The 13,972-nt window shown below is 43.4% G+C and overlaps 1 protein-coding gene across 9 annotated transcripts in view; it reads right to left on the bottom strand.

The window, feature by feature from the left end:
* Positions 1-13,972, bottom strand: part of schip1 (schwannomin interacting protein 1) — an 816,449-nt gene that overhangs the window by 22,462 nt on the left and 780,015 nt on the right. For 8 of the 9 annotated variants that reach the window (XM_060905834.1, XM_060905836.1, XM_060905842.1 and 5 more), the window contains 3 exons: positions 12,428-12,546; positions 10,528-10,645; positions 4,771-4,968 (listed from right to left, as the gene is read on the bottom strand). In XM_060905834.1, the coding sequence (XP_060761817.1) occupies positions 4,771-4,968; positions 10,528-10,645; positions 12,428-12,546 (435 nt within the window). Of the gene's footprint in view, positions 1-4,770; positions 4,969-10,527; positions 10,646-12,423; positions 12,547-13,972 lie in introns of all 9 variants that reach the window. The other variant, XM_060905843.1, reaches the window with a different exon arrangement.

Below are 13,972 nucleotides of genomic sequence, written 5' to 3'. Positions count from 1 at the left end.
CTAATTAACCTTACGTGGGCTGGTCAGAATGAACCAAAGGGCTGGATGCGGCCCGTGGGCCGTAAAATGCCCAGGTCTGACCTAGAGGTATTCTTTATAAAATATAATTGTAAAGTGACATAGTGTAAAATGTCTTAAGTAAGGAATAAAACCCATCAGGGAGTGCTGCTGTAAGAAGATCAACAATGGGGTAGTGGAATGTGGCCCGACAGGAAATGGAGTGACCTGATATCACTCCAAATTTGATTATTTAACAATTATTCACCAAAGGCGAAGTGAACATCGGTGATTGTTATATATACAGGACACTTTTTTGATGGAATCACTAGCATATCACTTATCATTAGCATATCGCTTATCCTATGTGTATTATGTCACTCTACCCAATTTATAATGAGGATTGAATATGACTTATGATATTGCATGGTTGTCGTGACGACGTCATACGTCGACGATGTAAAACTTCCACGCTAGTGAGCAACTGGGACAATTTGTAAATGAGCATGGCCACCAGGTTTGCTTTGTTAAATATAGAAGAATTTGAGAGCATTTTGAAACAGAAAGACATGCTGACCACCCGAAAGGAATGTGTATGTATTATAATAATAATGATGATAATTATTATTAATGCTCCTCCTAGAACTGCCACCTTATTGTGGTGGAGGGGTTTGTGTGCTTGAATGATCCTAGGAGCTATGTTGTCGGGGGCATTACGCCCCTGTTAGGGTCTCCCAAGGCAGACAGGTCCTAGATGACAAGCCAGACCAAGAACAGTTCACCAAAACCCTTATGGATAAAATAAAATCAAGGACCATGACATCGCCCGATATGGCGCAGCCGGGGCCCCACCCTGGAGCCAGGCCCGGGGTTGGGGCTCGTATGTGAGCGCTTGGTGGCCGGGCCTTTGCCCACGGGGCCCGGCTGGGCTCAGCCCGAAGCGTTGACGTGGGCCCGACCTCCTGTGGGTTCACCACCCACAGAGGTAGCCGTAGGGGGCTGGTGCAGTGTGGATTCGGCGGCAGTCGAAGGCAGGGGCCTCGATGACCTGATCCCCGAACACAGCGGCTAGCTGTTGGGACATGTAATGTCACTTCACTGGGGGGGAAGAGCCTGAGCTTGTGCGGGAGGTTGAGAGGTACCAGCTAGAGATAGTCGGGCTCACCTCCACGCACAGCTTGAGCTCCGGAACCCAGCTCCTCGAGAGGGGCTGGACTCTCCACTTCTCTGGAGTCACCCATGGTGAGCGGCAGCGGGCTGGTGTGGGCTTGCTTATAGCTCCCCAGCTCAGTCGTCATGTGTTGGAGTTTACCCCAGTGAACGAGAGGGTCACCTCTCTGCGCCTTCAGGTTGGGGAGAGGGCTCTTGCTGTTGTTTGTGCCTACGGGCCGAATAGCAGTATAGAGTATCCGGCCTTCTTGGAGTCCCTGGGAGAGGTACTGAGAGGTGCTCAGACTGGGGACTCCATTGTTCTACTGGGGGACTTCAATGCTCATGTGGGCGACAACAGTGACACCTGGAGGGGTGTGATTGGGAGGAACGGCCTCCCCGATCTGAACCCGAGTGGTGTTTTGTTATTGGACTTCTGTGCTAGTCACGGTTTGTCCATAACGAACACCATGTTCGAGCATAGGGGTGTCCATAAGTGCATGTGGCACCAGGACACCTTAGGTCGGAGGTCGATGATCGACTTTGTTGTCGTTTCATCGGATCTCTGGCCCTATGTCTTGGACACTCGGGTGAAGAGAGGGGCTGAGCTGTCAACTGATCACCACCTGGTGGTGAGTTGGATCCGCTGGCAGAGGAGGAAGCCGGACAGACCTGGCAGGCCCAAACGTATGGTGAGGGTCTGCTGGGAACGTCTGGCTGAGCACTCTGTGGGGAGGTCTTTAACTCCCACCTCCGGGAGAGCTTCTCCCAGCTTCCGAGGGAGGCGGGGGACATTGAGTCTGAGTGGACCATGTTCTCTACCTCCATTGTAGACGCAGCTGTTCGGAGCTGTGGCCGCAAGGTCTCCGGTGCCTGTCGTGGCGGGAATCCCTGAACCTGGTGGTGGACACTGGAAGTAAGGGACGCCGTCAAGCTGAAGAAGGAGTCCTATCGGGCCATGTTGGCCTCCGGGACTCCGGAGGCAGCTGACGGGTATCGGCAGGCCAGGCGTGCCGCAGCTCGGGCAGTTGTGGAGGCAAAAACTGGGAACTGGGAGGAATTCGGTGAGGCCATGGAGGAGGACTATCGGTTGGCCTCGAAGAAATTCTGGCAAACCGTCTGGCACCTCAGGAGGGGTAAGCAGTACTCTGCCAACACTGTTTACAGTGCGGGTGGGGAGCTATTGACCTCGACTGGGGACATTGTCGGGCGGTGGAAGGAATACTTCGAGGATCTCCTCAATCCCACCATCATATCTTCCATTGAGGAAGCGGAGGCTGATGACTCAGAGATGGACTCGTCCATTACCCAAGCCGAAGTCACTGAGGTGGTTTTCAAGCTCCTCGGTGGCAGGGCACCGGGGGTGGATGAGAGCCGTCCTGAGTATCTCAAGTCTCTGGATGTTGTGGGGCTGTCTTGGCTGACATGCCTCTGCAGCATCGTGTGGCGGTCAGGGACAGTGCCTCTGGAGTGGCAGACTGGGGTGGTGGTCCCTCTTTTTAAGAAAGGGGACCGGAGAGTGTGCTCCAATTATAGGGGAATCACACTTCTCAGCCTCCCCAGGAAGGTTTACTCCAGGGTACTGGAGAGGAGAATTCGGCCAATAGTCGAACCTCGGATCCAGGAGGATCAATGCGGTTTTCGTCCTGGTCGTGGAACACTGGACCAGCTCTACACCCTTCATAGGGTGCTCGAGGGTTCATGGGAGTTTGCCCAACCAGTCCACATGTGCTTTGTGGATCTGGAGAAGGCATTCAACCGTGTCCCTCGTGGTATTCTGTGGGGGCTGCTTCTGGAGTATGGGGTTCGGGGCTCTTTGCTAAGGGCTGTCCGGTCCCTGTACGAACAGAGCAGGAGTCTGGTTCGCATTGCCGGCAGTAAGTCAGACCTGTTCCCAGTGCATGTTGGACTCCAGCAGGGCTGCCCTTTGTCACCGGTTCTGTTCATAATTTTTATGGACAGAATTTCTAGGTGCAGCCAGGGGCCGGAAGGAATCCTGTTTGGGAATCACAGGATTTCATCTCTGCTTTTTGCGGATGATGTTGTCCTGTTGGCTTCTTCAAGCCAGGACCTTAAGCATGCACTGGGGCGGTTTGCAGTCGAGTGTGAAGCGGCTGGGATGAGAATCAGCACCTCCAAGTCCGAGGCCATGGTTCTCGACCGGAAAAGGGTGGCTTGCCCTCTCCAGGTTGGTGAAGTCCTGCCTCCAGTGGAGGAGTTTAAGTATCTCGGGATCTTGTTCACGAGTGAGGGAAGGAGAGTGTGAGATCGACAGGCGGATCGGTGCAGCCTCCGCAGTGATGCGGTCGCTTTACTGGCCCGTCGTGGTGAAGGAGCTGAGCCAAAAGGTGAAGCTCTCGATTTACTGGTCGATCTACGTTCCGACTCTCACCTATGGTCATGAACTTTGGGTAATGACAGAAAGAACAAGATCGCGGATACAAGCGGCCGAAATGAGTTTCCTTCGCAGGGTGGCTGGGCGCTCCCTTAGGGTGAGAAGCACAGTCACTCGGGAGGAGCTCGGAGTAGAGCTGCTGCTCCTCCACATCGAGAGGAATCAGCTGAGGTGGCTCAGGCATCTCTTTTGGATGCCTCCTGGACGCCTCCCTGGGGAGGTGTTCCAGGCATATCCCCCCGGGAGGAGGCCCCGGGGAAGACCCAGGACACGCTGGAGGGACTATGTCTCTCGGCTGGCCTGGGAACGCCTCGGTGTTCTTCCCGAGGAGCTGGCCGAGGTGTCTGGGGAAAGGGAAGTTTGGGCTTCCATGCTCAGACTGCTGCCTCCGTGACCCGGCCTCGGATAAAGCGGATGAAGATGAGACGAGATGATGATGGTAATATTGGCTGGCTTTTTTTTGTGATATATCAGATATATTCCATTCAGCTACTTGTCTTTGACTCGTTCAGTATCATGCTAGCTGAATGGAAAATATCTGATATACCACTCAATGTCAGCCAATATTATTTAAATAATAACAGAGACAAAGTCGAGGTTATTATTCACTGGTATTTGCTGAGCCTGAGGCAGATAATTGTTTTAGTATAAATGCACAGGTGATTTATTGAAAAAAAAATCATATTAAAAAAATTATTTCAAACCTCAAAAGCAGCATGCAAATGTCAAAGGTGCGGCACGGACTTGTCACTTATCTACACCGAGTCAGATAAAATACTTTCCTTTGAAATCAATAAAAATCACAATTCCACCTTACCTTTGAATACAGTAGTTTTCAACCAAACTTCATAGCATCTTTAGTGCTTTTAGGAACAGCATTTTCTTTCATCATTTGTAATTCTTCCTCACTTACGTTGACAAAGCGATTGGCTGCCATTTTGCCGAGTCACTCGAAGTGATTTATGGAGAAATAGTCTGAATTTCTCGACCAATCAGCATGTGTGATTTTCCTATCATCACCTGTGTATTTATACTAATATCCAGTATCAATGTATTCCTCTTATACCACAGTGATATGCCATCACTAACATTGTAAATAATAACTAGCTCATTTAATATAAACTTGTGATTTGCCTTGCAGTCAGAGCTGCTGTTATAGAAAATCAATTTCTGCTCAATCAGATTTGAGAATAATTGTTGTTGTTGTTATTCTTATTAGATATACTGACCAGATCTGCCACTGGTGATTTCTTGCGATTTTGTTTCTCCACCTCCACCTGCATTTTGGCCATGGGTTTGGCCATTGCCAGTGCCAGTTTGGCCTCAGCCTGCAGCTTCTTCTGTCTGCTCAGGAAATCCATGTCCTCCAAAGACTCGGAGTCGTCTTCTGTGGTGTCCCGGTCTGAGTACGATGAACTCTGTTTGCTCTACAAGTGGAGGTGGGAACAAAAAAAAGAATAGATTTTAATGAATGACTGGATGGTACTGTAGATAGGCAGATGGCATTATACATAGACAGTCAGAACACAGTGAACAATGAGGGTTAATTATACATCCATCCTCTGACTATAGAAATCCAACAGGTAGAATTCTGGTTTGGGGCCTAGTTTACAAAACTGTGTGCATTCCATACAACTGAGAAAGTGTGTAGACAGAAATTATTTAGGTTATATAAATGATCGTGTGTGCTCTTATTTATCTACAGTATCGATCTATCTTTATATATTTTCCACTTGAGATTTGGTGCATGGTTTTAAGCTGATTTTCCAAACTAGCAAATCCTAATCACTGTCTGAATACAGTGAACTGCTCTTGATGGTCCTTGCCGTTGAGACGAACAGATAAAACAGGAAATGCTGTGTAGGAAAACATCTTTACTACTGGTGCAAACACAAGCATTCCCCAGTGCAGGTCTTATAGCTTGTTTACACTTGGTCATTTCATGCATTTTTAACAGGACTGGATCTCGATAAGATTTTAACTGCTTGCATTCACACTTGTAGTTACCGTAAAACCAACTGCTGTACTGTGAGTAATTACAGAATGGCTGCCGTCTGAACAATCACGATTTATGTGTGTAATCCCTACCCAGATATAATCCTGATACAAAGATGCATTAAACAAGTCCAGTTGTTTCAAAGAAATCCCTCTGTATTGCACACACAGTTTCTAGACAAGGTCCTTGCTCCTGACAATAGAAGCTGAAAACAAGTTCATCTAATTCACAAGTGGATTTGCTCTGGGATGTGCCACGTGACACATCTGTGTAAAATTATTCATGAGATCTGGAATATGAGGAGTCTCTGAAGCCCATCTGAGGGTCTGATGAAAGAAGACAGGAAATGAGAAGAGACAGATGGCCCTGAACACAATTAAATAAAAAAAAAAACAAATCCCTCTCTTTCTCTCTTTTTCCTCTCTTTCCAAGGAACCTGTCAGAGAGCTTGTGATTCAGTGATCCCTGTCTAGTACACTACACTTCATATTCACATCTCATTTGCTTTGCCTGTTGAACTTAACCATCGTAAAAAAAATGGCCAAGGCATATGATGTGAATAAAACAGGTCATATTTACAGTCAACTGCAAAATTTTTAGCACCCTTCCCCCCAAAAAAGTGGGGATGTTTTTTTTCTTTTATAAAATAAAAACACAGTGATTCAAACCAGTGAAGAAACTACTCACATTTCTTCATTATAGTATAATATCCTGTACTTTCTCTCTATAGTTTTTTTTTTAAAACATGTGCCACTCTTAAGGCTGAACTCACAAATCTACGATTAAATCTATTATATGTAGCCTAGTAAACTAGACCCACCCGCCTAGCGGCCAAAAATATTTTTGCCTAGCGAGTGGGTCTAGCCTCGCACCATATAAACAAAAACACCCTGGGCATCAAATCGTGCCCGCCAATCACAACGCAAGGTTTTTGTTTGGATTCTTTGGGCGGGCTTTTGCAGGAGTGACGACAAAGCTGCGCGACGCTGGAGACAGCACAACAGGAAAGATGGCTATGGCTAGTGAACAGCGCACGTTTGACTCCGCTTTGGAATCAGTTTTAGAAGAATTAGCCTTGGAGTTTTCGTTGAAACATGAGCAGGAAGAGGCTCTCCGCTCATTCCTTTTCAAGAAGGACGTTTTGGCTCTTTTGCCGACCGGCTATGGCAAAAGTCTGATCTACCAGCTAGCTCCGCTCGTAGCCAAAAGGATGGGGCTAGTTTGTGCAGTACGAAGAATTAATAAACAGCTTTGAAACATTACTTTTTGATTGTTTCTTATTTTCCCATTATTTTAAATTTAAGGGAAATTATTTCACCAAACACCACTAAATAAAAATAAAAACTCTCAAAAACAGTTTAAGCAAACCCTTGAAAAACACTTGGAAAAAAAAGAGTGTATGTGGTGCAGACTCCAAACTTGTGGTCATTATCTCCAAACTTCTTAATATCTAGAACCTGTTTATTAATTAATACGCATTTTGAAAAATTATTTATTTCAAGGTCTCCCCCACTGCTTTCTGTCGCTCTGACTACGTCACAGTCACTGTTGCGCTGATTGGTCAGAGCGTTGGCCTATACGCACAGAGACGGTTTGAAAGACAGCGGTTTGTTCCTCCCACCCCCTTCGGAAATGTCTACGGATCGAGGCCAGACTAAATATTCACATTTAGTCTGGCTTGCCAGGCTATATTATATGCACTCTGACTCCAGAACGTCTGTTGTTATGAGATCGCGCACGTAAAATCCCTTAATCCTCCATCAGCATGGGGAAAACCAAAACACTTTTTTAGCGAGTGATGTTTGTTGACTCGCAGAAGTCAGACATACAAAATACACAACCAGTTAGAAATAGCATGGAGACTAAGAGGGCCATGAAAAAAGAATTCTGAAAAACCTGGACCTGTGAAAGTTTGCCAGGAAAAGGTCACATGAGCATGACTACTAGGGCTGAGCGATATGGTACAAATATCATATCACTATTCTTGAAGATGTTTCTATGATGCGTGATGTGTATCAGTTATCATGATACTCACAAACTGCAATCAGTAAAGTGGTGCTGTATAAAAAATAAATCTTTTTTATTAACAAACATCTTTCCTTTTATATGTAAAAAAAATATACGTTTTATTTAAAAAATAAAAAATAAATATATGTGTGTATGTAACACTGAAAGAAGAAAAAAAGCAATATTTAAAAAAAATTAATTACACTTTTAATGATCAAGTAAAAATGTTTTAACTTCAGATCAGCTGCTTCTGGTTAGTTTGTAACTATAAAAAAAAGGATAAAAACATATAATGATATCTCAGAAAAACGTATTGTGACGCATTTGTGAATTTATTGCTATGTTGATATGACAATAGTATATCACCCTGCCCTATAAAGAATATAAGAAGTTTGAAATGTTGAGCATAGACACACGTCAAGATCCTCTCCAAGTGCCTCCATCCTTGTTCAATGTTACAGGGACAGGCTCAGTGTAGTTATTCTCTCTACAAATATTAATTGAGAGGGTGCCAATAATTTTGAAAAACCTAAACACAAAAAAATCAAAATTACACCTTGATTTCATTCAGAATATTGCTCATTCACATTGTTTTGTGCCTCATTTCATAAAGGTTGGTGATCATTTTGGAGTTGGCTGTACACTTGCACATTGTTTTGACTGAATCTTGTTTTGTTATACTGTACATCAAGCCCTATTGTGTACGGAGCCCTGGGAGGGACATGGATGGGAGGGGGAATGCAGTTTTGCAAGATTTCACAAAAGTAAAAGTTTTGTGGGATCTCTCAAAAGTTATGCAGAATTGCACAAAGTTTTACAAAAATTATACAACCCCGATTCCAAAAAAGTTGGGACAAAGTACAAATTGTAAATAAAAATGGAATGCAATAAATTACAAATCTCAAAAACTGATATTGTATTCACAATAGAACATAGACAACATATCAAATGTCAAAAGTGAGACATTTTGAAATTTCATGCCAAATATTGGCTCATTTGAAATTTCATGACAGCAACACATCTCAAAAAAGTTGGGACAGGGGCAATAAGAGGCTGGAAAAGTTAAAGGTACAAAAAAAGAACAGCTGGAGGGCCAAATTGCAACTCATTAGGTCAATTGGCAATAGGTCATTAACATGACTGGGTATAAAAAGAGCATCTTGGAGTGGCAGCGGCTCTCAGAAGTAAAGATGGGAAGAGTATCACCAATCCCTCTAATTCTGCGCCGACAAATAGTGGAGCAATATCAGAAAGGAGTTCGACAGTGTAAAATTGCAAAGAGTTTGAACATATCATCATCTACAGTGCATAATATCATCAAAAGATTCAGAGAATCTGGAAGAATCTCTGTGCGTAAGGGTCAAGGCCAGAAAACCATACTGGGTGCCCGTGATCTTCAGGCCCTTAGACGGCACTGCATCACATACAGGCATGCTTCTGTATTGGAAATCACAAAATGGGCTCAGGAATATTTCCAGAGAACATTATCTGTGAACACAATTCACCGTGCCATCCGCCGTTGCCAGCTAAAACTCTATAGCTCAAAGAAGAAGCCGTATCTAAACATGATCCACAAGCGCAGACGTCTTCTCTGGGCCAAGGCTCATTTAAAATGGACTGTGGCAAAGTGGAAAACTGTTCTGTGGTCAGACGAATCAAAATTTGAAGTTCTTTATGGAAATCAGGGACGCCATGTCATTCGGACTAAAGAGGAGAAGGACGACCCAAGTTGTTATCAGCGCTCAGTTCAGAAGCCTGCATCTCTGATGGTATGGGGTTGCATTAGTGCGTGTGGCATGGGCAGCTTACACATCTGGAAAGACACCATCAATGCTGAAAGGTATATCCAGGTTCTAGAGCAACATATGCTCCCATTCAGACGACGTCTCTTTCAGGGAAGACCTTGCATTTTCCAACATGACAATGCCAAACCACATACTGCATCAATTACAGCATCATGGCTGCATAGAAGAAGGGTCCGGGTACTGAACTGGCCAGCCTGCAGTCCAGATCTTTCACGCATAGAAAACATTTGGCGCATCATAAAACGGAAGATACGACAAAAAAGACCTAAGAAAGTTGAGCAACTAGAATCCGACATTAGACAAGAATGGGTTAACATTCCTATCCCTAAACTTGAGCAACTTGTCTCCTCAGTCCCCAGACGTTTACAGACTGTTGTAAAGAGAAAAGAGGATGTCTCACAGTGGTAAACATGGCCTTGTCCCAACTTTTTTGAGATGTGTTGTTGTCATGAAATTTAAAATCACCTAATTTTTCTCTTTAAATGATACATTTTCTCAGTTTAAACATTTGATATGCCATCTATGTTCTATTCTGAATAAAATATGGAATTTTGAAACTTCCACATCATTGCATTCTGTTTTTATTTACAATTTGTACTTTGTCCCAACTTTTTTGGAATCGGGGTTGTATAATAATTTTTATGCCCCTTCCAGGGCTCTGTAATCGTACTAGAAATCATGTTGCTGTTGGTCTTTTTTAAGCTAAATTTTTATGTAGCAGTGATTCTGTAACAATCTGTAATGTCCCTGTCATACACTCAAACAGCAAACAATAATAATCGACACTCGACGTTAAAATCATTTCATTTTACAAATCAGCAGCAAGAATATTTTTAATTAAAAATGTAATTTTGTTAATTATTAATTCATAGAATGTTGGGAAAATCCAGCAAGTTTTTAAAAGGTGAAATGTGAATGAAGCTCTGATGAGGTGAAGTACAAATCCTTTTCTACCACAGACTTGCATACGTTATGGTAAATTAAACCAAAATGGCTGCTGGGAAGATTTGCTTTTGTAACCACATGATAGCAGGGACATTTTCACTCGGGCCGTTTCTGAACGCCTTTTGACTGTAAGAATTAAAGCAAGATTAAGTAGAGTTGAGTCAGTTTTATATTGGGCAGCTGAGTTATCTAGGTTATAGTGGTTTTGAGTCAGAGTGTGTGTATGCGTGTACCATAGGGGACAGAGGTGTGTCCAGGCTGGTCTCTGTCTTGCTATCATCTGCATCGCTGTCTTTATCACTCCCACTGTCATTCACAAAGCAGATCTGCAGGTTCATGCCACTCTGTAGTCTGTGGGACACCACACACAACCCCCCCCACACACACCCCCACACACACAAATTAAGAATTAGTCCGAATCAGGTTTCCATGATGGTAATCAATCATGCCTTTGGTGACAATACGTGACGTAAAGGTTCCTACTGTTTCACAATATTTTACATAGTTTGTCCTTCGGCTGTGATTTCCTGTGTAGGGAGGAAGCAAGGGTGTTCTTGTTTCTTTTATCGTGTGAAAGATTTCTATGCCGGATATGACAGACCAGTGAGCAATACCATCATTACAGAAATCAGACAAAAGTGACACAATGTCTAAAAAGAAATCAACTGATGTCTCTATAGTGCCACCAAGGAGAGAATACTGCAATCAATTCAGATTAGGACTTAATCTGTCCATCCGCACTGTCCGCCAGGATGAATTTACCAATTAACGATCAATCATGTCAGCCCAGTCGTCCTGATTTTATCAATCCTGTGTGAAAGGGAGCATCTGTGATCAATACTGGACTTATCCTGCACTGCAATCAAGAGGCAGTCCCAAAATAACAGCTCCTACACACCCTCGATCTCCATAAACCAGAAAAAAACAATCAATTTGGAGAAGATGGACATAACTGAGAGAAACAGTTCTGATCAATAAATTAGTGGAAATATGGGAGGAATGTGGATAAGTGGATGCGTACTTTCATTCACATTCATAGCATCAAATCATACATGCATTCTAATTTCATCATCTGATTATAGCAGGTCAGGTGCTGTTTGATTTACTACCATGAAACTTTTTTTTTTTTCCCCAAAGCAAGAAGCAGATCAACTGAGTTCGAGTTCATGTGACAGTTGGGGTTGTCATAGTGGCAAGCCAACTTGAGGAATACTCTGCATATTAAAACTATTTTAATTTCAACCAAGTAATAAAATGATGTAATATAAATAACAACATGGAAAAAATGTTCTAATGCAGTGGTAAAAGGCCTAGAATGACCTGGAGGATGGAAACATTTCATTTGCCGGGTTGCTGTGCAGGTCGTCTGTGCTCATGTGTCTTTCCATGTTTGGCCATGTTGATGACGACTGACAGGAATATGAAGTGTGTGTGTGGGGTGTAGATGATGTACATCTCATATGACTTGTCCATATTCCTTACAAGGAAGTGTACACTGTCCCTCCACACACACACTTAAACAATGTGTGTGTGTGTGTGTACGCAAGCTTCTTCTCTTTTGGGAAGCACGTCTATGCCGGGATCTACACACAGAAGGGGAAGTCCTCTTCGTTCTTCGAGAGTGAACGCTAGACTCTGAAAGTACTTCCTGTTTTCCAGTGCTATTACACATACACACAGATTCACTATGCTCTGAACACGATGTTTCAGAAGTACATAGTGGAATAACTGGAAGTTTGCTTGGGGTCTCTTCCCTCATTTTCTCTGCCTCATGTGATGTTACTAAGTAACAACTGGAATGAGAGATGATTTAAGCTCTCGAGGAGAAAGCCACAAAAACCCCGATAAGTATGCACCTTCCTGCAACTGAAGTCCCCAAAACAGACTTCACATTTACTATGTGACTTACAGGAAATTTTGTGTTGCGATTTGATTGTAAGAGAGTCCGCACACTAGAAAGTGACCTTCACTTGCATGACTCATTTGAATAATATTGCAGCAAAGTGATGCATAAGAATGAAATCAGTGACAGTAATTTTGCCTTCAGAGAAGGTAAATTTGTAATTTTTTTTTAATTTCTCCCCTGCTTTTACGCGTGTGTCCACTCTCTCTCTCGTTCGCTCACTCACTCACCGTGAGGAGAGGCTGGGTTTGCCACTCTTGCTGCAGCTGGTATAAATTCCAGGTCCATCGTCAAAGAAACTCCCCAGTGCGAGCTTCTGTCTGATGGACTCTCGCTCATTTTTTTGGGCCTGAGGAAAAAAACAGAGCAGAAAACATTAACCCAAGGTCCTATTTGGTTGCTGTTTGTGCACACACACACACACACACACACACACACACACACACACACACACACACACACACCTGCTATGTGCTCAACTCCCAAGCATATGTAATGAAACTCAAGTCAATGGAGATCACTTGTAACCAGAACATGCACGTAAAATCAGGACAAAATTAAAAACTCCAAACAGGCAGCAGTGTGCAGTTAGGGACCTACACTACCTAGATCACCTCCTAACACTATTTAGCATACTTAAGTACAGTAGTGACCCCAGGGTAAGATGATAAAAACATTTTTTCATTTGATACTTCACCTGCATTTCCGATCTTACTGCAAAGCATTTATAATTGAGCCTTTAGAGCACACACACACAGAGAGCCTGAGGAGATAATTTAATTAGCGGTACGGTATATATTGATCTTGGCTGTATAAAACAGTAACAGATATGATTAGCTCTGTGTGTAAGTGATCCAGCAGGAAGGAGAAAGACAGAGAGGGTGTGTGTGTGTGTGTGTGTGTGTGTGTGTGTGTGTGTGTGTGAGAGAGAGAGAGAGAAATAGAAGGCCTTGGGTTTTATCACTATCAGATGTACGAAAGCTGATCCTCCTTGTTGCCTCTACTCATCATATTTCCTTCTCAGAAATACCGCTGTTTAAATGACAGAAAAATGGAGCTGAATCAAGTCGAATCCTAAATACAAATCCACATGGCATCGAGTTTCTGTTTGATCTGGGAAGGAAAAAAAAAGGATGCTGCTCCTGAGTGTGGAGTTTGATGAATTCACCCTCATCTGCCTTTCCTGTATCAATTAGCGTCATCCTAATATAGCCAATTTGTAGATCTATCTATCAGCATGTTCAGTAGTATCTTCACATCTTGCAATTAAACTCTGACTCAGACATTTACTGAATTTACACCATGTGTTTTAGAGCAGAGAAAGAGAAATCAGCAAACTGTGCTTTGGAAAGTACATGGTTGTGGAGTCTTTTTAAAAGCATCAAAACAAAAACACAAGCCATAAGGCATTATGATATCTATTTGTCTTACTTTCTCTACAGCTGCATACTGTAATGATAATATAGAATACACTAGTTCCTCTAATGGTTTCTCCTCATGCCGTTTCAGGGAGTTTTTCCTTACCGCTGTCACATCTGGCTTGTTCATTAGGGATCTAAATCTGCATCTGGATTACTGTAAAGCTGTTTGTGACTGTTAAAGGTGCTATTAAAAAAAAAACCCGAATTGAATATTAGCGATTAAATAGAAAATAGTGAAATTATAGAGCCATAACATAAGATCCAACTCCCTGCAGTCAGAGGGTGGAGACTGAGTGTTGAATGTGACCAATCAAAAGAGTGGCGACATCAGCTCCTCTCAACGCCTTCAAAGAC

Source organism: Neoarius graeffei, chromosome 23, assembly GCF_027579695.1.
Source record: "Neoarius graeffei isolate fNeoGra1 chromosome 23, fNeoGra1.pri, whole genome shotgun sequence".
NCBI classification, from domain to species: domain Eukaryota; kingdom Metazoa; phylum Chordata; class Actinopteri; order Siluriformes; family Ariidae; genus Neoarius; species Neoarius graeffei.
This window is presented reverse-complemented; position numbering and strand designations above follow the sequence as displayed.